The sequence below is a fragment of the Mesocricetus auratus genome, unplaced genomic scaffold (assembly GCF_017639785.1).
Source record: "Mesocricetus auratus isolate SY011 unplaced genomic scaffold, BCM_Maur_2.0 Super-Scaffold_100006, whole genome shotgun sequence".
Lineage (NCBI taxonomy): Eukaryota > Metazoa > Chordata > Mammalia > Rodentia > Cricetidae > Mesocricetus > Mesocricetus auratus.
The window spans coordinates 18,304,541-18,330,091 of record NW_024429190.1 but is presented as its reverse complement, the minus strand read 5'-3'; the positions used below and the strand labels follow the sequence as shown (position 1 = coordinate 18,330,091).

The window sequence follows — 25,551 nt, the reverse complement described above, 5'->3', positions numbered from 1 at the left end:
TGAGTCCTACTATGTCCTGGAGACTAGTATGGGTACCTTACAAACATTACTTCTATTTCCCTAACCCCCAAAGACAAGTATTACTTCCAGTTTGTAATTTCAAAATTGGAAGTCCTCCAGTTAGTGTGTGATGTGCCCAAATACCAGTGCTGACTGCCTCAGTCATTTCACAGGGAAACAAATCCACAAGCACTACACTTGTGATGAGCATCATGGGAGCACATCTACACTGCAAAGCACAAACACTGGTTGCTATTGGGTCAATGAAGAACAGGGTAACCTACTCTAAAATGAAGCTTCATTATTTTCAGTTAACCCAAACTGTGAACAGCTAGAAACAGAAGCTAGCCCCAAATTTGTATTAACAAAATTCACAAGAAAATTATAAAAATATTTTATTGATGTTACAGAAAAAATTATATATACTTAAACATTATTAAGAGTACATATATTTAAAAATGCCAAAACCCCAATAACTTACATAATGGTAAAATTCAAAGTAATAGGAAACTGTAAAATGCTTCCCTTTGGTCTGTCCCCTAAAAAGCTGTGACAAATACGAGGGGTCAAGTGACTACTAAAGGTTACAGCACAATTCCTTCATACTTGCGTCCAGTCACCTTATACAAGGGCAGTTAGTCTTCAGTCCCTTTAAAACTGTGGGCACACTGTGCTTCTCTAACAGGAGACCACGGTCTCCAAAATTCACAGAGTCGCACGTCTTGGTTCTGGCTCACACAAACTGCTGACAACTAATCACTTGTTTGAGAACACCCAAGAGAAAATCATTTATTCTGATTTCAACAGCAGATTTAGAAAGTCACAATTTTTCCATGGGAACCACCCACTGCAGAGACGCCAGCACACACTAGGCTTCTCCTTCAGGTCAGTGGCACAAGCTGGATACTTTGCTCACTTTAAATGGCCATGTTCTTAAGTCTGGAAGAAAAGAGCATTTATTTATATGCCACGTGAAACATCTTGAGGCAGGGTTTCTCTGTGTAGCTTTGTAGACCAGGCTGGCCTCAAACTCAGAGATCCGCCTGCCTCTGCCTCCCAAGTGCTGGGATTAAAGGCATGCACTAGCACTGCTAGGCAAACTAATGAATTTCTATTTAAAAACAAAATATAAACCGGGCCATGATGGCACACACCTTTAATCCCAGAACTCAGGAGGCACAGGCAAGTGAATCTCTGAGAGTTCAAGGCCAGCCTGGTAAACAGAGCAAGTTCTAGGACAGTCAGGGCTACACACAAAGGAAACCCTGTCTTGAAAACAAACAAACAAAAATTAACTCATTAATTAATTGACTCTGATCCTAAGGAATCCTATGCCTTCTTCTGGCCTCTGTGGGCACCAGATATACGTGTGACATACCATACATCCAGGAACATGGAAGTCAAAAGCACCCAAACATCTCAAAAACCAAACAGCCAGAGCCCAAGATCTCAGCCACTGTGTGTGGGAGTGGGGTGGGGCCAGGGTCAGTCAAAGCTATGGGAATAGGATGATACAGGGACCCCCGAACTGCTTGACATGACATTTGCATGGGACAAGAGGTCCCATGAGTCTCAGCAGTCTCTAAAAAGCATGCAATGCTGGAGGACAATGTCTGTGTCAACATGGTGACAGTCAGCAACTCCCATCCGACTAGCAACAGGAGGATCAAATGAATCTCTTTCTGCTCACACTCCCCATGAGGGCTGCAGGGCACACACACGCCATCAGTTAGGAGACCTGGTCCTGAGTGCTGCTCAGTTGCTGACCTCCACTTCCCTGAGCCCCACCTCCACTGTCTGCACATGGTCCCGAAAAGGTGAGTTTCTCCAAAATCAGGGACTACATATCTTTTTTACCCTAATCACAACATGACCATTCTCAATATGTACACTTATGTAATACATGTCTATCAACACTCCCAACCAGGGCAAGGGGAGAAGGCACAGGAACACATGAATCCTCTAAGCAGTATTAAAAGAACAGATTTGTTTTAACCAGGGAGTCTACTTCCTAAGGAAGAATTTTTAAGATTTACTTTTGTTTTATGTGCATGAATGTTTTGCCTGTGTGTGCCTGATGTATGCGGAGGTCAAGGTGTTAGATCTCTTGAAACTGGAGTTACAGATGGTTGTGAGCCGCAATGTGGGTACTGGGAATTGAACCCAAGTCCTGTGGAAGAGCACCACTGATCGTAACCAGTGAGCCATCTCTCCAGCCCCGAAAGGATTTAAAAAAAAAGAAAAAAAGGGCTGATATATCTATCTGTCCAATATCTACAGAAAACGGCAGCATTTGTCCCAAATTGGGTAGGATCACCCATTATTTCCATACTACTTCTCTCTGAGATCCTCCACACAATATAAAATGGCCTCATGTGAACCTACCCACGGTAAGACTCACATGCTGTCTTTATGAGTTCTTTGAAAGGCAGGGTGCGGTCCCTGACACACGGGCACTTAGAATTATACCTTGTGGAGGTGGGCTCAGTCCTCGCAGCTGTGTTCAATGGTGAAGTGCTTTGGTGCAGACACAACAGGAAGTGGTTCCCAGGCAGTCTGTCAAGAGTACTGTCAGGAAGTGACTGCAAGACGTTTTCACAGTTCACTGTTAGGAACAGCACTCCAGGGATCTTACCTTGAACTTATCCGAGGAGTGAGATGAACATCACGACCCCCATAAACTGAGTGAACAGCAGCAAGGGAGTGAAGAATGACCACACATTCCACAGCGCCAGGTTGAAGCTGAAAGAAACCAAAAGCAAACAGCTGACAAGAGCAATTGTGATGACACAAATATGTTCCACTCCAGAGTCTGGAGTTAAGGAGCTCAGTTTGAGGACATCTACCCACGTGTTGTGTCTCTTTAGAAAGAATACCATGACATGATGCCTGTACAAACAGGAACAGCACCATTGCTTCAAACAGCACCTGGACCAGGGATGACACAGACCTCTGAAAAGGTATGGCTTGATAGATGTTAAGTCTCTCAGTTAGTGTTGCAGAATATTTGTTTAACTATGCAAACATGTGCTGCATTTGTTTACTTATGTAAAGATGTGTAGTTGCTTTGCCTTGCCTGCCTAAGGCACCTGTTTGGTCTAATAAAAAACTGAATGGCCAATAGCAAGGGAAGAGGTAAAGGCAGGACTTGCAGGCTGGGAGAGTAAGTAAAAGGAACTTAGGCTCAGGGAAGAAAGAAGAGAAGATGCCCAGGAGATACCAGGGGCCAGACAGACAGATAGACATGGAGGGAGCAAGAAAGTAGGACATACAGAATGAAAGATAAAAAGCAAAATGTAGATGAAGAGAAACAGATTAAATCAAGAGCTAGTGGGACAAGCCTCAGCTAAGGCTGAGCATTCATAATTAATAAGTCTCCATGTCTTTATTTGGGAAGCTGGTTGGTGGCCCATAGAAAAACTGCAACTACAAATGGCACCCAACATGGGGCACTAATTTCCTCATAGGACCTGAAAAGGCAGGAAGGGAAAAAATAAAAAGGACATGACTCCTTTAAGAGGCTCTGCTGTGCAGCAGAAAACTTGAACAGCTGGTAGGCTAAATAGAAACATCAAGCTAAGTAAAAACACCTGCGACAGTGCAGGCACCAATGTCCTAGAGCTGGGGTGGTTAAATGAAGCTCTTGGGAAAATGCAGCTCCCAGTTAAACGAAGTTCTCTGCCAGGGCCATGGGCTTATGGCGTGGTTCTCATGGAGGCAGCAGAGTCAACTTCCAGAGCCACATGACAGAGGGCCTAGCTGCCACTTAGCAGTTTGAAGCTTGGTTCACACGGTCAGAGAACACTACAGGTGGACAGTAAAACAAGTCCAGACTGAAAAAAACTTTTAACAGATTACATGTGCATAGGTGCTTAAGAAAGAAAATGGGTACAGACCATCATAGGAAAAAGTAGTTTAAAAATAAGTAAAGAAACAGTAAAATAACATTAAAAAAAATAAGCCACACATACACAGGGAGCATGGATCTTGTATGTTGCTTTGTTGACATTGAATGTTTTGAATGCTGATGAGTGAACAACAGCTGCTGAGAGACATGGAATTGTAAAAGGAATTGCAGAATTAAACCAGCCTAAATGTTTTAGGGATGTCTTACCTTTAAAATGGAATTTAGAAAATACATGCATTGGAGAAGAGGTTATGTGTTTGTTCCCACAGGAAATGAAAGTCTGTGGATGTCTTCAAAATTAATAAAGACCAGATCTGATTGGGGAAGAACCCTTGAAAATCTTGGCTACAGGTGTAATAAAATAAAACTAGGAAAACTGCAGGACAGGTGTTGTATATGCTGATCCCTTGACATGAAAACAGCTCTGAGACTGGATGAGAAATGATAAATCTTGACGTTTACAGAGTCCTTATGACTTATTACATGCCATCTCTTCATATGGTATGGATCGAGGTTTGATTATACAGTCCAAACAAACTTATAAAGTTGACAGATGTCTTTTACCTGCTCAAACATAAAACAAGAAAATGATCTCTGATTGGCTTGTGTTTAACACACAGTCCTTACTTGTGTTAATGCAGATCTGTATGTTACCTTTGAAAATTTGTGTGTTTTCAAAGGAGACCAGACACCGATAAAAAAGGGTGGCCCAGGTGATCCAGCCTTTCAGAGTGCCTCTGTTACAGCTTCCTGAGAGTTCTAATTTCATAATAACTTCATGGCTGCTAGTTGAGATGGTCCAGTCTCACAGACTGTTCTAGCCAGGACTTCTGATAAGCCTTACACTTTCCCATTACACAGAGAATGAACAACAAATGTTATAGCTAGTTTTCTCAGGACTTGACCATTATCTCAATTTTCTAAGAGTTCCCTAGGGGTGCCATTGCCTGCAGACAACAGGAAGCAGTCTAGAAAACACAATGCCCACATTCCCAAGCGGTGGGGTGGGTGGTTTATCATTTTGGTGTTTTTCATGATTTAGTGGGGATACAGGATAAAAAGATAACTATTTATCTCAAATATTTTATGGATTTTTGTATGTTGATACAAATTTAAGGTTATTTTTGCTATACCATATATATGTTTCTACTCTTGTTTAAGATATTTTATCTATGCAACTCACTTAAAAATGTAATACAAAATTCTAGTCCTTGAAAGCTATTATTATGAACTGTTTAGGATAATTTTAAAATGCAGGTTAGTAGTTAGCCATCTATAACAATCAAGCTCATAGCCATGTTAAGTATGTTTTCAAGGTTAAACAGGTATATTTTTAGGCAGGTGATTTTCAAATACTTCAGAAACCTACAGAATATGACATTTAAGATGTTAAATAACCTAAGGTTTTTCTTGACAGTGAGACACATGTCTTCACCAATGTACTTCATAAAAGAGATGGGCATTGAAGAAACTCCATATGGAGTTCACTTTCAGTGTGGCAAAGCTGGCCATTTGGGCAAGAAACTGCCCTTGCCCCAACTGCTCACAGTATACTGTACAAACTGGACCAGCAAGACACAAAGGAAAAAGACTACCAATCAAGACAAGACAAGACAAGACAAGGTGGGACAGTCCTTCAAAATTCCTGCTTCATGGAAAAGTCAGATATTCTAGACCTAAAACTCTGAAACTCTTTTGCTTTTACAAAGTGTTTTATTTCATTTGGGGACAGGAATACTGCTTTTTTTGTTCTGGGTTTTTTTTTGGGGGGGGTCAAGACAGGGTTTCTCTGTAGCTTTGGAGGCTGTCCTGGAATTCTCTTAAACCAGGCTGGTCTCAAATTCACAGAGATCCACCTGCTTCTGCCTCCCTGTTGATATCCTGGCATTATGCTGACCCTGTCCCCTGACAACTGGCAGGATAGGCACAACAGCATTCAGGCAGACACTTAGACAGCTCAAAGGTCCCTGTGTTGCGTGGCTACTTCATGCGTTATGTAGCTGCATAAGGACTCTGTACACATGTGCAAGCTTTCCCTTTTAAGTGAGCACCTCCCACCTGTTCACCCCTTACTCCCTTATCCCCCTTTCTTCCTTTCTCCCCTTCCCTTCTTGTTTCCCCTTCCCCTTCCATCTCTGTTCTGGGTCGGCCAACACTTACCCCTCGCTTTGCTCCCTTCCTCCAATAAACTACATGTGGGTTCTGTTGAATTTTGTGGTTTGTGTTTCATCGCCTGCAGCTGAGCAAAATAACAACACTCCCAAGTGCACAAGAACCTTGGGTAATTGTTCAGGAAGCTAGCTGCTTCTGTCCTTTCTATATAGTTTTGGAAGTTGCTTGCTCTGCAATTCCTGTTTATTCAAGTAGTATTATATCCTTCTCAGATCTCTGATGGAGTTGAAGATGAGAAAGTTATAGTTTTTCTTGTTACCAAATTCAGAAACAAAAAACTTACATAAGAGATGTAAAGTTTATAAGGCTGAGAAACATAAAAGCTTAAATTGTTCCTCTAAGAAAATGTTTTGAGGCCTAAAAAGATAATTTGGGGTTGGAAATACAAGTTAGAAAGCAATTAGGTACAGAACTTTGGACTCACCAAGATGATATTTTCTCTGAATTTGTCAAATGCAAATAGACTGGATATAGTAAATGTAATTCTTGATAATTGTTCTTACTGTAGTCTATGTTAAAGCTAAACCCTTTCTTTTTGTTTAGATAAAAAGGGGAAAATGTTACAGACTATTTGTTTAACTATGTAAAGATATGTTGGTTGCTGTTTTATCTTGCCTGCCTAAGGCACCTGAGTAGTCTAATAAAAAGCGGACTGGCCAATAGTGAAGGAGGAGGTGTAGGTGGGACTTGCAGGCAGGGAGATTAAGTGTCTTTATTTGGGAAGTTGGTCGGCAGCACAAAGAAAATTCCAACTACAAGTTAGCATGTGGGGTGGACCACAAATTAATAGCTGCAGCCTGCTTTATGATCTCAGGCATCATCGTGAGAAAAACATGAAATGGCTCTTAAAACACAATGAAAATGCAATGGCGTACACAATGCTATAAAGTCTCCATTGCAAAAGACAGTATTCCTGCCAGGCAGTGGTGGCACACGCCTTTAATCCCAGCACTCTGGAGGCAGAGGCAGAGGAGTTCAAAGCCAGCCTAGTCTACAGAGCAAGTTATAGGACAGTCTCCAAAGCTACAGAGAAACCTTGTCTCCAAAAGCAAAACACAATCAAAACAATATTCCTGTCACCAAATTAAAAAAAAAAAACTCTAAAAGCAAAAGAATTTCAGTGACTGATCTGATAGGAGTAGAAGCTACCAGGGAAAACTATAAAAAAATTAAATAAACTCTCCAGTCAGCTATGGGTTTTAATATATAATCCTGGATAAATATGGATGTCAAATAATCACAAGCCACAGGTCTAAAACCAATCTGACATTTCTTGGGACACTCCCACTTCACGAGACAGAGTGAAAGAACCTGGCTGGTCCACCCTTACCACAGAAGGGGCAATACTGACCTTACAGTGGCAAGCAGACCAACTAGAGCTGAACTTGGGTCAAAGAAAGTACATGTAAGTGGAATATACACCTACATTTAGGACTTTTACAAATGTCAGAATTCTTTACATAAAGAAAAGCCAAAGAGGTAAAGCCTGGCTTTCTCTAATTGAGAGATATTTTCCTGTAATTTATGTGTTTTTCTTCAGTGAGCAAGTATTACTTTTTTCCCCCAGCCTTTCTTCTTCACTGAGCACCTATGAACTTACAGAGGTGGAGTCACTTGGCACTGTGTGAGCATAAAACTTGTTGTGTATGCAACAGGGAAGGGGTGAGCAGTCCTGGCATGTGCATTGTGGAAGACATGTAACCTTGAAAATGCACAGCTACTTCTATTGTGGAAGAAAAACAGGCTACACTGTGCACTAGGTACACGCAAAAGGGGGCAGGTGTTCCTTCAAACCTGGGATCATTAGCTCCAAGATCTTGCAGACACAAAATCTCCAAATGCTTAAGCACCCTAAGTACTGTATCTGCAGATCACCTGCACCTTCCCCCACATTTTATGTCATACGTCTAGGATGCTGATGGTGCCGCACACTGTGAACTCTGTTGGTTAGAGAGCAACAAAGAAAAAAGACTGTACATGCTCAACAGATAGCATTCACTTTGGGGGACCGTGGCTGGCTGAACCCATGACTATGGACCCGCAGATAAAAAAAGGCAGCTCCACCACTTGAGAGAAGTCTGATGCTGTCTAACGAAGCTGGAGATGTGTACCTGGGTGGCGCACTGACTTCCCTTCTGGGTGTGCGCACACATGTAAGTTCAACAGGGAGCAGGAGTGTTCTTAATGGCTTCCAGATGCACTAGGATTCAGCTACACAGTGGGGTGACAAATGGCAATGAGCAACTGCTGGGAGAAAACCACAAGTGAACAGCAGACACTTCGCACACGCGGTTAAATGTCAAAGAATGGTGACCGTGCAAATCAACTTCCCTACAGTTCAAAACGCAGGCAAAAAGACAGTGTTTATGGGATACAAAAGTAATGACTGCAAAAGCGGGGCAGCGTTTGCATGTGGCAGGAAGGTACAGTGAAGCCACGGGTCAGGAACGACCACCAGGACACTGGCCCTGCTCCTCCCTGACTAAGTGAGATCTGCAGCAGTGCTCAACTCAAGATTGATCCATTCAGCCACCCTTGTTTTCCTTCTGTGTCTTATCTACCACAATGAAAGACACTTAGTAACCAAACCATAGAGCATGTGCAGAGGCTCAAATAAGACCCCAAACAACAGAGTACCCGGGAATCTCTTTTCCCTGGGACACTCTGCTGCTTAACATAGGTTCTGGGTTACAGTCATCATTACCTGACCACAAAACGATAGTTTTCCGCTCACATTCCACTTTTCAACATCCACTCACCAAATCCCTGCTGCAATGAAAGTTGCGGTTGTGATGGGCACCAGCGTTGGGTACTTGACATCATATTCTTCAATCCCACGATACCATTCCAGATAGACTATGCAGTAAAATGCAATTGACAGGCTGACAAACAGCAAGGCCCCGCCAAAGAGGAACCAGCTGTGGAGACAAAGACAAAGAAAGCGTTGAGAGCACTGGAAGCAGCAGCAGCAGAGACCTTGGGTATGTGGTCACGCCTTTTTGCCTCTACAAGCACACTGTGCTGTGGTCAGGCCTATGGTTTCAACTTTCATCCTCACAGCCCCACCCTGGTTTGACATCTATACTGTCTCTGTCACAGGAGGGCATGTGGTCCCAAGCCCCCCCCCCACTTCTTGCAGTAGTTAATCCAACACATCATCTGTGTGGAACCATTTCTAATGCCCACTTCTAGGAAAGCCTAATAAAGGGATGCACACCTAAAGTCCTGAAAAGCCTACCTTCCCAGCACAGGCTCTCTGGGCAACACTCCCAGGTGCATCCTGCACACACACACACCCAGCAGGACCATGCAGCCTGGAAAGGAGTCTGCTACAGCAGAAAATGCACGGCTGAAATCAGAAATGCCCCGCCTCCACGCCAGACCCACCCTGGGCTCTTCCCAAGTTCTAATTAAGGAAAAAGCAGATGCTAGAGGGGCATTCAGGTAATCTCCTCTCTCCCGGAAGTTCTAAACCGGCTGAGAGATGAAGTTTGCTGGCTGATTAAAATCATGTGTCAATTTGTCACTGACGGAGCTGAGGGAAGAGCATGGCTTTGGAGAATGGTAACAAAACCTTTGCTGACTCTAAAACCCACAGACAGACAGACTTATTCCTAGGTTCCAGACCACAATGAAAACCTCCACCGTGTTAGTGTTGCCTCTGCAAAATGAAAGCATGGAAAGCCAGAAAAGTTGGCCTCCTTCAGGATGCAGACACCCAAGAAATGGTGCTGGGTTCAGTTCTTCATCTACAACTCACTTAGACAATCACACGACCCACCAGGGAATGGTGAGTAAATAGGATGGCAGGATGGGGAGGTGGTGATATTCAAAGAAACACCTCCTCATCGAAGCCCCAGGATTTCCATGAACTCCCTCATGCCTCACGCCCTTGACAGCCCATCCCTTCTGTCTGCTTGGTTTCTTCCACAAGCAGCCTATGACCTAAAGATCTCTTTGAGAACTGTATTTCCCATAACTCAGCAAGACCTAACTCCTGTCTCCATCTTTCATGGCCCTACTGGTATATCCAGTCACTGCTCTTGGCACTAAACACAGCCCTCATGTGCCAGCTGTGACGTCACCAACATACTCCCTCTTCTGATATCTGATGGCCCCCAAACTATTCACACAGGATCCACAACTCTGCTCCATGGTCAGCTCCCGGAATGAAGGGCAGGACTCTCCACCCCTGGGTATGAAGGGCTACTGGACACCAGGATTCAGACCCTGGCGCAAACCCTCCCCACTGACCTGCAAGGCAACTCTGAGTCACCTCCTCTAATCAACCCCTTCCTAACTACTCTGAAACACACCTTGCTCAGGCCACAGTTCTCATGCCTCCTCCACTTCTCAGGCCTTTTCTCTCCCGTCTTCTGGAGGCACAAGTGACAATTTAAATTGCATACGTTCAATGCGAAAATCTACAGGATGCAACATCATAAAATGACCGCTAGAATCAGCTAACTGACATAGCCAGCACATCACCAGCTAACATGGTATACATGGGGTAATGAGAAGTGGGGCTACATGAGAGGACCATGTGAGATGGGAAGAAGACAATTAAGATCGGAAGATCCCCAGAACTTACTAGATGTGAAAGGCTGCACCCTTTGGCTAACACGTCTTAGTCTGTTCTGTACCATCAGTAGTTGCCTCCGATATCATATCTGACAGAGACCAACAGCTGAATTCATTCCCCCCCCCACCTCCGTGTGTGTGTGTGTGTGTGTGTGTGTGTGTGTGTGTGTGTGTGTGTGTGTGTGTGTGTGTGTGTGTGTAGGCCAAAGGTCAACACTGGGTACCTTTCTCAGACTTGGAGTTCACTGATTCAACTGGGATTACAGGCAGACACTACCAAACTGGCTTTTTCTTTTTCCTTTTTTAAATTTTGCAAGACGTGGTTTCTCTGTATAACTGCCGTGGCTGTCCTGGAACTCACTCTGTAGCTCAAGATAGCCTTGAACTCACGGAGATCCACCTGCCTCTGCCTCCAGAGAGCTGGGATTAAAGGCATTGCACCACCACCACCTGGCATTCTTTTTTTAAATGTAGGTTCTGGGGATCAAATCAGGTTGGCATATGTAACAGCAAGTACTTTACCAACTAAGTCATGTCTTAACAATTCTGAGAATTCAACTGACAGACTGTAACATGCAAAACATGAAGCAACAAGGGTTTTTGTTGATGTTTTTTGTTCTTTCTTTGGTCTCACTATGTAACCCTGGCTGTCCTGGAACTCACTCTGTAGCTCAGGCTAGCCTTGAACTCACAGAGATCCACCTGCCTCTGCCTCCCGAGTGCTGGGATTACAGGTGTGCACTACTATGCTTGGTGAAACAAGATTTTCTTACCTATTAGTGTGAAAGTTTTCTTTGAAGGTTTTAAAGAAATCAACATAATAGGTCACAACGATGGATGCCAAAATCCAGAATCCAGAATGAATGTTAAATCTTGGAAGAGGTTTCTCCTTTTTTTCAACAGTTGTGGAGGTTTCTGCAAAATAGGGGAGATTTTGAGTTACGAACTTAACCAGTTTTTTACGCCATATAAAGTCATCTCCTAGAACTTTTCAGTAACAAGAATCCCTCCCACTATAGCACCAGCTCATTGGACAAGACCATTAAAATAAGGTTTTTTGTTTTGTTTGTTTGTTTGTTTTGGTTTTGGTTTTTCGAGACAGGGTTTCTCTGTGGCTTTGGAGGCTGTCCTGGAACTAGCTCTTGTAGACCAGGCTGGTCTCGAACTCACAGAGATCCACGTGCCTCTGCCTCCCAAGTTCTGGGGATCAAAGGTGTGAGCCACCACTGCCTGGCTAAGATAGGTTTTTATATGTAGGGGCAGAGATGTAGCCCAGTGGTAGAATACATGTTTAGGATGCATGAGGCCCTGAGCTCTATGCCAAGAACCAAACAAGCAAACAACAAAAACAGATTTACATTTGCTGAAATAGTTAATACAAGTTCACTAGAAAATACACTCCATATATTAATTATTCCTCCTAAATGATTTTGGAATCACATTTACGTCCTTGTAATCTTTTGGATACAGCAGTGCCATGCAGAAGTACGGGAATGTATTTCACATTTCCTCTAGGAAGGTAATTAGTCATGTTAACTAAGAAAAAGGTCAAATGTATGGCGATGAGAAGGTAAAGTGCTTGTTGTACAAACATAACGCCCGAGTTCATCACCAGAACCCTCATGAAACTGAACATGGCAGTGGATGCCTGTCACCCCTCTGCTGGGTCAGAGACAGGTGCATCCTGGGGCCAGGAGACATGCTCTCAAAAAAATAATATGGAGACTGACAGAGGAAGATGCCCAGTGTCAATCTCTGGCCTCCAAAAGGGCATGTACCAGTAAGTGCACACACACACACACACACACACACACACACACACACACACACACACGGAAGGCCAAATACAATAAAAGTTATACAAAAATATTTTAAACAGACATCAGCTTTTGAGGTAGCTCAAACACAGATTGGCCCGACAGAGCTCTAGCCCCAAAACAAAGCATGGTCTGCACAGATGAGAGCAAGTCATTTCTCTCCCTGCAAATCAAAATGAGGGATCCTGACATGCCCTCTCTGTATTGTCACATGAGGACCACTGGTCTCCAAGTGAGGTTCAGCTCTGGACTCTGATAGTACTAACTATTCTGACAGAGTTGAGTACTAATGCAAGTTCTTGAAGATATTCTCAAAATGCATATATTGTCATGCCTTGGCACAATGTTGCCGGTATTTTGAAAAGCTAATAAATGAACAAAGGTTTTACAACATCCAAGTCGGATATCTCTCAAATGAACTGTGTCTCATCCTTACAGCCTATAGGCAACCAACATTATCAGTTCCTACGGAATTCTTCCTTATTTTGTGCATATACAAGCAAAAATATGTCATTAGTTGTAGTTTGTACTCAAATGGTGGTAAGCCATACATTGTTTCTGCGTTTCCCTTTGAAAACCGTCCACAGGGATATACAAAAGCCTATCTGACGTACCAGGCAGAGACACATCTAATCGAAACTTACTTAGCTGGCTTTCTGCTGACAGGCAGCTAGACATTTCCATTTGCTACTGTATTACAAGCAAAAAGCTGAAATGGAACACTCTGCACACGTCTTTGTATAGGTTCCTTCAGACTAAGAAACTACGGTTGGTTTTAGTTTCAAAGGATGTTGACAAACCCGTGTTAAGTCGGCTCCATAGAATGCGGAAGCGCCGCTCTGGGGAAGGTGCGAGGGTTGCAAGACCTGTCGGAACCCGGGACGCTTACTCGCAGCCGTACTTGGTAAGCCCCGGAACCCAGAGCCCGTGGACCCTCACCTGGTCTGGCATTGTCCTCGCAGTCCAGCCCCGCTTCGGAAGGAAACAGGTAACGCCGCCGGAGCTGCTCCCTAGCCCACGGAGCGTCCATCCCAGCGCCCGCCAGTGCGACGGAAGTGACGACAGGAACTTCCGGCGCCAGCCCCTAAGGTGGAGTCTCTGACATCCTGGTTGGAGCTGTATTCTCTTTGCGGTTTTCGTTGGCCCAGAACTTTTAAAATATTGATCTTCAGTCTCAGGATCAGTGAGTTTCGGGGTCATTCTGAGCTATGGAAACCCTAAACAATCAAAATTAGCCTTGCCTTTGGCTACGCGGCCCAAGAACATCCAGTTTCCAGCCTCTAAACGCAGAGAATAACCTTCTGTCCAAGCGGGTGCTTCCAAACCCCGGTCTCCTGGCTACTCCTGCTCTGTAGGATTTGCCCTGCTAGTCTAGGATGGATTGTAGGCAGTCCCAGGAAGAGCAAAGAACCACCGTATCAGGGAGAAGCAACTATTGAGGTTAAAGTTAATGTCTCCCAGCTTACCAGAAAGCAGGATGGTGAACCCCAAAGATTGTGTTTTTTCTAACAAATACCTCTAAGGTTGTTTTACAGAAGTATAACATTTCACAAGCTTCCTGGGGTAGTGTGCACTGGTAACTCAGAAGTAGAAAGATCGTGCACTCAAACTGTGCTCCCCATCCAGGCATGTGATGACACCTTTTGCCTCCAAAGACTACATCCCCCATATAAATAAGCTGCAGCTTGCTCTGGTTTCTGGGAGTCAGTCCTCATGCCCCCATTTGTTACAAATAAGTTTTACTGCCATCATTATGTTGGTGTTTTGTTTCTTTCGATTGAGTCTGTTAACACTGACAGACTGGGTTACCTTGGGCAAGAAAGGAACCTCTCTGAGACTGTTTGCTTTTCTGCCTATTAGACATTGTATCCACCTCTATATCTGGCTTGTTGGACTTAAGCCCCTGGTTTGTGTCTCCTGTGATCCCTCCTCTCCCTGCTTGTGAAAAAATGGCCCTCTCTATACCGTGGGAACTAAACTAGACTGTTTTTCCAGCCAGTTGCCCCTACCACCCAGTGCCCACGATCTACATTTCACTGTATCATGAATTTTCCTCTATCAATAATCCTATTTATTCTCCTACTCTTCCCCTAGTTGAGTCATGACCTAAGAAATTTTGTGCTTAACCATTCAAGCGTCTGTTGCACCTGCTGTTTACTAAGAGCTGTCACGCATGAGGCCAGGCTATGGAGACAGATGAGTAAGAACTGACCTTACTGGTGAGGTGCCCCTGGTTCAAAAGTGACCCGAGGCATAGAAGACAGAACAGTGCTATTAGAAATGTCCAGAAGTGTTTCATAGACCCAGTCATCATTTTCTGACCAGCTACTTGTAGCAAATGATGAGGGCAGAAGTAGGAGTGTTGTGTCAGTAAGGTGCCATACAGAAATGCTGTATGTGAGGTTATGGGAATATGGAAGAAACATGGTGTGTCCTGCCAGGGTGTGTGAGGAAGCCAGAGAAGTGGGCTGACTACAGCACCACATCCCAGAAGGAAAGTCTGAATTAGTCAGTGAGCACCTTTAATATTATCTATATGTTGTTGGGATTGGTGAAGAAATAGTCAACAGTTAGTTTTTCTGAAATTGTTTCTGTTGTTACTTTGGCCTTTCTGCATCCTTGGAGGCAAAGAGCAACAGCCAACCAGATGATTGTACGGCCTTCCTAAACAATAAGCCCGCTTTCCTAGTTTTCTTTTCTTTCCAGGATCCTAGAGAACTAGATTCAGCTCCTCTTTACTCTCCCTTTCTTTCTCTTGTACAAGGTTAGAAGTCTTGTTAACAGAAAAGTCAGTTTGTCCCCTCAACTACAGACTCTGTTGATCTCCTGGAAGAAGGGTCACTGCTGGGTCTCGCTGGAAACTGGATATTCCCAAGAGAATCACAGTCATTCTGGAGTTCCCATATGTGGTATATTCGAGGTCAGGTCAAGTTTCCCCTCTGGTGTTTTCAGAGACTTTGTATTTAGATCTGAAATCCTTCCAGGATTTTCGCCCTGGAATTTCTAGCAGCACTGCTTTTACACCATATTGATGATACTTAAAAGCTGATTGGAACCAGTCCAATAGTTAATGACATCTTCTCTGCTGAGGCCCATCTCCTAAGTTTTTCAGGGTATTCACTGTGACACCTTAATTATAGATATGTGATACAGGCTGTAACCAACAAAGACATTCTCATTTTCAGTGTCGATTGCCTGTGGGAGAAAATGAATTTGACTGTGACCTTTGCCCCCTTGGCCATCTCGTTAAGTCCACATGTTTATAGACTACTGAATCCTGCTCCATTTCTGTAGGTTCTTGGTTGAGTGATTTCAATGTGATATGTACCAGTCTGTTCATCCATGAAGCTGCATATACTTAGGTGGAGATAACTCCATTCTGATAGCGTTACTCCATGCCTGTTGTGGTCTATGCATACAAACAGTGGTGGCTGCTGTTCCCTTGCCAGCCTGCAACAGCTGACACTGGTGTTTGCTCTCTCTCTCTCTCTCTCTCTCTCTCTCTCTCTCTCTCTCTCTCTCTCTCTCTCTCTGTGTTCATGTGTTTGTGTGTGTATGTGTGTACCTACTGACCACTGAACCCATGGTTGTGCATTTGCCAGGGAAGTGTTATAACCACTGAGCTATATTTCCAGTCCTGACCCACTTGCTCATTTCTTCATCAGTTTCCTTGTCTTTGAATTCTAGATCCTCACTGTTCATGCCATCCTTCCAAGAATTATGAAGCTTGATTCTCACTCTTCACTCCTCAGTTAGGCTGGAGTGGAGGTAGCCATGTCTTCCCTGTCTGGCAAATACTGAGCACATATCTGGGATCCATCACCTGCTTTTACTGTGAACCTAATCACAGGCAACTCTGCTGTGATAAAGCTTGAGGGGGACCTCGCATGGAGGACCTTGGCAGATTCCATGACGGGCAAGGGTGACCAAGAGGGACAAACACACTAGGCAAACAGAGATTAAGTGATAAGTTTTGTTAGAAGGGGGAGGGGGAAGGAAAGAGAAAAATAGTAAAGAGACAGAGAGAGGACAGAAGAGAAGAGGGAGACAGGAAAAGTCCTGTCTGCCCCAGGGGAACTACGCAGAAGTGAGTGGGAAAGAGAGAGTGGGAAAAGAGAGAGCAAAAAGAGAGCGTAAGTGGGCAGGGATCTGTCTTTTAAAGGGGGCCTTTATATCTGCAAACAGACTGGAACCCTGGGCTGGACAGAGTACTGCCTGAGTGCATTCTGCCAGATGACAGGGCAGGCCAGCAAATGCCTGAGCCCTTACACACTCCCCTTTCTCCCTGTCTGCTGTGGTCCTACTCAGTTTTCAGGAGGCTTGCCCTGTCTCAGAGGAACATGACCTAGACCAGACCTCTCGGTCCTGGGAATTGATGCTGAGCTATTAAGAAGGTCTTCTTCTTCTCCATTTTTTTTTTTTTGTTGCCTGGGAGGTCAGTGTGGACTGGAAAATGGGGGAGCCCATCTAGAAAAAGAAGCCCAAAAGGCTAACTAAGATCCTCCTGAGCCCTAGGTAGCCCAGATAATGTGAACCCCAGGAGACTGTGGAGATGGCTCACTGGTTAAGAGTAGTTGGTGTTCCTGCCGGAGGCCCAAGTTCCATTCCCAGCACCCACACCAGGCAGCTCACTACCAACTACCTGTAACTCTAACTCCAAGGTCTCTGATGCCTCTGGCTTCCATAGGCACCAGCATACATGTGAACAACACCACACACACACACACACACACACACACACACACACACACACACACACCTAAAACCAAATCTCTCTCAGTATAAGCTCTGGAGCTGGTGGCCTCGCTGGCCATCATTACTGACTGTGGTAGTTTGAATAAGAACACCCCCTTAGAGTTGTATATTTGAATGCTTACCCGAGAGTAGCACTATTTGAGAAGGATTAGAAGGATTAAGAGGTACAACCTTATTGGAGTAGGTGTGGCTGTCATTGTCCTTTGCTGAGAGTTTATACTTTTTTTCTTTAAATTTCCCACCACACACATGTTGACTTTATGAATGTATGTATATGCATGTGTTTTTATGTTGTTGGGTGCACATCCATGTACAGGTGCACATGGAGGTCAGAGGGAAACCTCACATATCATCCTTAGGAAGGTTGGCCACTTCTTTGAGACAGGGTCTGCCACTGGCCTGGAACTCACCAAGTAAGCTAGGCTAGCTGGCCAGTGATGCCCAGGGGTAGCGGTGCATAGCTATAATCCTAGCACTGGGGAAATGGAGACATTGCGATCGCTGGGCATCACTGGTCAAACTCAGGTTCTCACATTTGGGAGGCAAGCACTCTACTAAGTCAGTTCCTACCAAATGCTGTTTCGAGTGGTGTTGTGATTTGGATATAGTGTTCCCCCTAGCAGACTCATCAGTCTAGACATTGACTGGGTGATGCTGCTGCAGGGGAGGTTGTGCAGCCTTGCAGGAGAGAGGTGTGACTAATGGGTGTGTATAACTGGGAGGCAGAACGTTTGGGGATTGTGGCCCCACCCTACCTTAGGTCTGGTGATAAAAAGTAATGCCCTTGCTTATTAAAAGGGACTGGAGAGATGGTTCAAGGGTTCAGAGCTCTGGCTGCTCTTCCAGAGGAGATGGGTTCAATTCCCAGCAGCCACATGGCAGCTCACAACTGCAGCTCACAACTGTCTCCAACTCCAGTTCCAGGGGATCTGACACCCTCAGGCAGACACAACAACAATGCACAGAAAAAAATGAAAGTAAATAATTTTAAAAATTAATAAAATGTATAGCTCTATTTTCACAACAAAAGTTATAGCATGACCATCGCATAGCAAGGTCACATATTAACATCAAGCAGTATCTTCTAATGTTATCAATAAAGTCTTTATATCCCCACCAACGGGGCAGAAGTAGCCATCCATCTCCAGCATTTCCTCCAACAATGAACTTGATCAATTTGATAAGTGTTTCCCAATAGACAGTTGGGGAAAATTTGCGATTGTAATATGCTTATCCTTGTCTACATGTTTTGGGGAGCATTTTCTCCTTGCTTATATTCACCATGGATATTTGTGAAGATCAGATCTATTTTTCTGATTTATTTTAATATTTCAGTTCAGTCATCTTCACCCCTTGCATGCCTTTGTCCTGTGCTTCTCTTCTTACAGCTGTGAGAAACAGCTTTGAAGGGCTTTGCTCACCGGAAGGGTCTATGCTTCCTGGGACATCACTTATTGCCAACAGCAACCATTATTAGTGGACAATTCCAAAAGTAAATAATTCATAAGTTTGAAATTGTCGCTCTGAGTAGCGTGGCTTCACACCATCCCACTTTCTCCTGTGAGAGACACATGAATCACCCTTTTGTTTGGAATATCTGCATTGTATGCACTAGCCACCGTGTGGGGAGGGGACAGCCAGGCAGACGGGCACATAGGGAGACAGAGATTTAGACAACTTTCATTTCAATACATTCATTATGATTGTTCTGTTGGAGTCGTAGTTATTGTGAATGCCTTACTCTACCTAACATATGTTAGCATGGTCATGTATTTACAGGGAAACAATGTATATGGGCTTTGATGACACTGCAGCTTCAGGCATTGCTGGCTTCTTAGAGCATTACCCACGGATCAGACAGCCCATCACTCTAGCACCCAGAGGACAGTCTACATCGTAAATACCACTTGAGCACACCCGTGAGCCTGGCTATTACTTCAAAACAGTTAGTCACTTAACTACCATGTGAAAAATTCTTTTACTAATAAACCGCAATGATAGATAACTCCCAATGCCAGGCAGCTAGTGCGGGGAGAACAGGGCAACCCCCTGGCTGGCTGTCTCACGAAAGTGACAGGTGTTGGTCTCAGCTAACAAACCTGGCCATGGAGAGTGCCATTCCTAAGACTGCAAGAAAAGAGGCATTGGGAAGCAAAGAGCCAACTGGGGACTGAGGCACCTGGTGGGCAGGCAACCTTCACCATATGGATTCCCAGGTGCTCCTGGAGATTTCTGGCCTGATCTGGTAGTGTTGGTCCGATGAAAGGACAGTTTCTATGGTGAAATTCCCTCATTTGAGTTGTAAGCCATTATCATGCTGGAAAAGCTAAGGGAGATGGAGGTGTACCCCGGTGAAACTGTTTGCACCCCACGCACCTACAACTGGACTGCTGGTGCCAGTTTTGGCCACAGGTGTACATGAGACCAAACAGAATGAACTAATTTTTCCCCTTACAACACACACCTACACACACACACACACACACACACACACACACACACACACACAAATCTCTGGGGCTGAGGAAATGACTCCCTTGATAAAGTTCCTACCATGAAAGGATGAGACCTGTATTCAGACCCCGAGCCCATGTGTGAAGCTAGATGTGGAGCATGTGCCTCCAGAGCTGAGGGAACGCTATGTGTGGAAGCCAATAGATGCCTGAGTTTCACTGGCTGGCCAGCCTTCCAAACAGGTGAGCTTCCAGTTCAGTGAGCAAAACTGTCTCAAAAAATAAAAGTGAGCCGGGCGGTGGTGGCGCACACCTTTAATCCCAGCACTCAGGAGGCAGAGGCAGGTGGATCTCTGTGAGTTCGAGGCCGGGCTGGACTGATAGCCTCCGAAACAATACAGAGAAACCCTGTCTGGTAAAACCAAAAAAAAAAAAAACATGGCAATTCCGTATGCATTGCATACCATGCTACTTAGGAAGGTATTTTTAAAACGTAACATAAAAGGAAAATTAAATAGGCAAAGTGAATGAGAAGGCAGTGACCAGACTGCCCCACACAGTCAGCCCTCAGTATCTGCCAGCTTTCAAAATGAGGCTGTGGTAGTCACTGCCTTCTCATTCATGCCTAATATGAGTGCTACACACCAATCACAGCGTTTCTTTTCTGGAACCTAGTCAGGGCTTTAAGAGTCTCGAAAAGCAGTGAGCATCACTCTGAACTATGGAGAATCAGTAAGTCAGAGGGAATTAGTTTACTTCACTGGCTCAAGGTTCCAGGACAATGGGGATAACTGAATAGAGAAGCACACAAGATTGCTTCTACACCAGTCATGTGTCATTCCGAGACATTTGACACCTGCTTTTAATGTGTACCAAAACCCCACAGGGATTGAATGCATAAACGTGTTTTGAAAAGGAAATCACCTAGTTTAGGAAACTCAAGTGGTCCAAGTTAGCACTGGAAGATGAGTCCCCACATCAGTTGGGTTGGATCCTCTGTTACAGGTTGAACCCAGTGTCCCCCACAGAGTGCATGTTTAAGCACTTGCTTCCCAATAGTGGCACAATCTTGAGGCCATGGAAGTTGGTCAGAGGTAGGTTACTAGGGCAGGGCCTTTGAAGATAATACCTAAACTATGCTTTCCAGCCATGATGGACTGAAACCCTCTGCAACTATGAGCCCTGTCCACAACCTTCCTTGTATAAGTTGTTGCTCAGGTGTTTATCATCACGACAATGTAAATGTGTATTAGGTTAATACATTCCCTTTGGGCATCACCCGAGACCAGCATCACAGCTCTTTAATCTCAATGAAAGGAAACACTTTCGTATTCTGTCTTAGTTTGCTTTCTATTGGTGTGATAGAACACGGTGACCAAGGCAATTTACAGAAGGAAGGGTTTATTTTGGACTTACAGCTCTAGAGGGATCAGAGCTCAGCACCTCAACAGTGGGGAAGCACTGTTGGCAGCATGGCAGCTGGAACCCCAAGCTGAGAGCTCACATCTTAAACTGCAAACAGGAAGCAGGGGAAGCAAACCCGAAAGGGCAAGATTCTTTAAACTGTAAAAGCCTGTCCCCAGTGGTGTACCTTCTTCCAGCAAGGCCACATGTCCTGTCCTAAACCTCCCCCAACAGTGCCATGAACTGGGAACCAAATATTCCAATGTCTGAGAACACTGGAGACATTTTACACCACCATGTTTTAACCTTAAAAATGAGTAAAACAAGGACTACTGAACCAGGGAGATGGCTGGGTCAGCAATGTGCTTTCTGCATAAATGTGAGGACCCAAGTTCAATCCCTAGAGTTCATGTAAAGCAGCTAGATGTGGTGATGCTCTGGTGCTCTCAGTCCTGGGGAGGCAGAGAGAGAAGATGCCTGGGCTTGCTGGTCAACTAACTCAGCCTAACGATGGGGTAAGCCCCACACTCCAGTGGGAGACCATTTTATAAAACAAGGCAGATGGCTCCTAAGGAACATGTGAGGTTGACATCTGGCCTCTGTGCCATACACACATGTATACATACATACTGTGCAACATGAACATGCCTCCTTCCATGTACACAGAGAGAGAGAGAGAGAGAGATTGTAAATGTCTTATGACTGTAGCGTTTTTCTGAATCTTTCAAGAGATTGCTGATTCAGGCTCAGCTGCCTAACACTGCTCTATGCAAGGAGCCTGTGAGGGGCGGTCTGTGACAGGACTATCAGTCTCCTGATTCAAGTTCACTGGCAAATCCCCAGAGCAAGGCTGTTAAAACTATAGCTTACCTCCCTTTGATCTGCAGTGGAGAAATCTAATATGTGGGTGACTGGGGGCCTCACACAGAAGTCAGCCTGAGGCTACTGGGAAGGGTAAGAGGAACAGGAAGCTGTTTCAGTAGCTCACAATGGCCACTCTGTGGCCCAACAAAGGCCTGCCCTCCTGAGTGATGTCTGACCTTTAAACTCCCACAAACATATGTATTTGCTCAGCAATTACAATTTAAACAACCAAAGGGGCTGTGTAAACCCTTGTATCAAAGGAATAAATTAAAGCTCGCAACAAAAGAAGGCAGAGCACTAGCACTCCCAGGAAAACACGGGGGTCTCTTCCCCAGCGCAACCTTCCCTCAGAAATCCTGTGGCTCAGATGGTAAAAGTCAGGCTCAATCCCCAACAACAGAAGCTGAAAATCTGCAGGTGAAGGAGCCCGGGTGAGACGGGAAGTTCTTTAATGAAGACTGAGGCAATGTGTTAGTGCTGTTCTTTAGGAAAAGGAGTCACTATGCCTTTGTGTGGTGTGTACACGTCCATGCACGTATGTTGGGTGCACATGCACACATAGGGAGGCCAAAGGAAAGCTTGAGTGTCTTCCTGTCTTTCTCTTCCTTCCCTCCCTCCCTCCCTCCTTCCTTCCTTCCTCCCTCCCTCCTTCCTTCTTTCCTTCCGATCTCTTTCTCTCTGTCCCCCTCCCACCCCCCTTCTTTCAAGACAAGGTCTCTCACTGGCCTGGAATTCGGGTTTTTATCTGCCTCTGTCTCCCCAAACTGCATCACCACATTCAGCTTTTATTTTTCATTAGCATGATGAAGGACTAGGAGTTAGGCAGATCCTTGATAGGCAAGACAGACAGGGGCAGCGCCACGATTAGGTGAACTTCCAGGATGGCTGACTTCTCATATTCCTGACTAGAGATAGAGGCTCAGAACATATATCAAAGCTGTGGCCCTATAATCTGCTCTGTCTTTGCTCAAACTGATTAACCCTAGTTTAGACGATGAAGGCCTTGCAAAGATTCTTAAAACCCCCAGCTTCAGTTGCCTTTCTCTGTGTGTTTGCTGTGTGCATGCCTGTGTGTGTATGCGTGTGTCTGTTTGTCTGTCTGTCTGTCTGTGCACTTGAAGGAGACTGCACCTCTAATAAAGCCTTTCTTCACTGGCAACACATGCTATGCTTGTTTATGTGCAGGCCTAAGCCTGATATTGGAAATCCTCATCTCTTCCACTTTATTCTTTGAGGCAGGGTCTCTCTATCACTCAGAGCTAGCCAATACAGCTAGTCTCACTAGGGAGCTTACTAGGGGAATCTCACCTCTGCCTTGGAGGCTGGAATTACAAGGATGCCATCACACCTTGTTCTGGGAATCTGAACCTTGGTCCTCCTGCTTGAGTTGCAGAGCCTTCTTCCCAGTCTAGTTTTGATTGGTTTCAGACACCCAATGTGCACCAGGCACCATGTGCATAGCACTCACTACTCTCTATCTGCCTTAGGCAGGGGATATGAGAGGTAAAAGTCTGGGGTTAAGCACTCGGGAGGCAGAGGCAGGCGGATCTCTGTGAATTCGAGGCCGGGCTGGACCGACAGCCTCCAAAACAATACAGAGAAACCCTGTCTCATAAAAAAAGAAAAAAGAAAAGAAAAGAGAGAGAGAGAGAGAGAGAGAGAGAGAGAGAGAGAGAGAGAGAGAGAGAGAGAGAGAGAGATGCTTATCAACCTGCAGGGCTGTTTACTGGAAAGTCACATGACTCGGATTCAAGTTTCTCGTCTGTGCAGAGCAGATGAAGGGGTAGGGTTGTGGAAAAGATGGCCTCACACATCAGGTAGTCAATAACTACATACCACTCAAGAATGGAGGTGGAGGGTGTGGCTCAGTGGAAGAGCACTGGTCTAGAATACAAGGTCCTGGGTTCTATCCCCAGCACTGCAATAAAGATGGTGGGGGAAGAGTCCCAGGCTGCGGGAGGGGAGGGGTGGGGGGAGTCCTAGGAGGTCTACTAATCTATCACCATCCATCCTTACCTGGCAGAATGGCATCATAACACATGCCCTGAGTTAGACTTGATGTTTTTCTCCCCTTCCTGAAACCTCCATGCCCAAGCATCTAGCACCCAACTCTGCTCAGGGTGAGCAATCCGGAATGCTGCAGTTTACCATGTGACTTAGGATGGTCTCGATTGACAAGAGGCTCCCCCAAAGGGCAGCAAGGACTCAGCATTAAACTCGGGAAAAGTGAAGCTCAGGGTGCATAATAGCAGGGGCTCGATCATGACCCCCATGTACTGCAATCAGTAGCTCTAAAATGGAGAAAATGAATATTCTCATACTGACCAAGTCTTTTGTCAAACTCCAAAGACTGACGACACCACCAGCCCCTTGACATACATAGTTCAGAAACCACTACAAAATAACACTTTCTATTCTTTCTAGTGAGTGGAAAGTATAACATGATCTCCTTGGTGCAACAAGCATTTCTGAAGGCTTATTCCAGCCATTTCTGGAAAGCAAATTGGAAGAAGGGATAAAGGCTGAAGTTTCAGGTCTGCTGGTAACCAGCAATAGTGGACACTCAGAACATGCCTTTCCTCTTAAGGAAGGCAGTAATTCCTTTCCAGTTTCCTTCTGCAAGCCAACGCCCTACAATGGGTTCTGCCATTGTCATGGCTATGTGCCGGTAGAAGTCAACAACATGTAATTATCTGTACCAGAGTCCATGTTCATCATGGAGACAAAGGATAATAGTGAGGAGGGTGGACTTACCACGATACACTAGCAATCACTGTCACTATGGAAATGAATACAATACTGATCTCTTAGAACTCTCTTTGACTCAGCTGTCAAAGTGTTTGCATAACACACACACACACACACACACACACACACACACACACACACACACACACACACAGTGGCTCAGTCCTTAAGATTGCCCTTGCGAGCCAGGCATTGGTGGCACACGCCTTTAATCCCAGCACTTGGGAGGCAGAGGCAGGCGGATCTCTGTGAGTTGGAGGCTAGGCTGGACTGACAGCCTCTAAAATAATACAGAGAAACCCTGTCTCATAAAAGCCAAAAAAAAAAAAAAAAAAAGATTGCTCTTTGAGGGAACCGAAATCAGTTTCCAGAACCCATGTTGAGTGCCTCACAACTGCCTGTGATTCTGCTCCAGGGTCTGACACTCTCTTCTGGCCTCTGCAGCACAAGTACTCTTGTGCAACACACATACACATTAAAAAAAAAAAAAGCCTGGTGTGGAGCATGCCTTTAATCCCAGCACTCGGGAGGCAGAGGCAGGCAGATCTCTGTGAGTTCGAGACCAGCCTGGCCTATAAGAGCTAGTTCCAGGACAGCCTTCAAAGTCTCAGAGAAATCCTGTTTGAAAAGCCAAAAAAACTAGAAAGATGGGGATGGAGAGATGGCTCAGTGGTTAATAGCACTGGCTGTTCACAATCATCTATCTGTAATTCCAGTTCCAGGGGAATCTGATGCCCTCTTCTGGTCTCCATGGGCATTGCACGCAGGTGGTGCACAGACATATGTAGGAAAAATACTCATTCACATTAAGACAATAAAGTACATTTAAGAAAAGATATATAAGGGCTGA

The 25,551-nt window shown here is 44.9% G+C and overlaps 1 protein-coding gene across 1 annotated transcript; it reads right to left on the bottom strand.

Annotated features, from left to right (window-relative positions):
* Positions 1–763: 763 nt before the first annotated feature.
* Positions 764–13,563, bottom strand: Tmem128 (transmembrane protein 128). The gene is made up of 5 exons (XM_005068826.4): positions 13,417–13,563; positions 11,434–11,575; positions 8,839–8,997; positions 2,636–2,742; positions 764–939 (listed from the first exon to the last, which is right to left on the bottom strand). Exons 1-4 carry the CDS (start codon positions 13,505–13,507, stop codon positions 2,643–2,645), a joined length of 492 nt encoding a protein of 163 aa, XP_005068883.1. The 5' UTR covers positions 13,508–13,563; the 3' UTR covers positions 764–939; positions 2,636–2,642.
* Between the last annotated feature and the right edge of the window lie 11,988 nt (positions 13,564–25,551).

Excerpts from the sequence above, each read along its gene's own strand:
- Tmem128 (XM_005068826.4), bottom strand. The coding sequence starts at position 13,507 with ATGGACGCTCCGTGGGCTAGGGAGCAGCTCCGGCGGCGTTACCTGTTT. Across the intron at positions 11,576-13,416 it reads CGAGGACAATGCCAGACCAG|AAACCTCCACAACTGTTGAA; the intron begins GTGAGGGTCCAC and ends CCTATTTTGCAG. Across the intron at positions 8,998-11,433 it reads GAAAACTTTCACACTAATAG|CTGGTTCCTCTTTGGCGGGG; the intron begins GTAAGAAAATCT and ends TTGTCTCCACAG.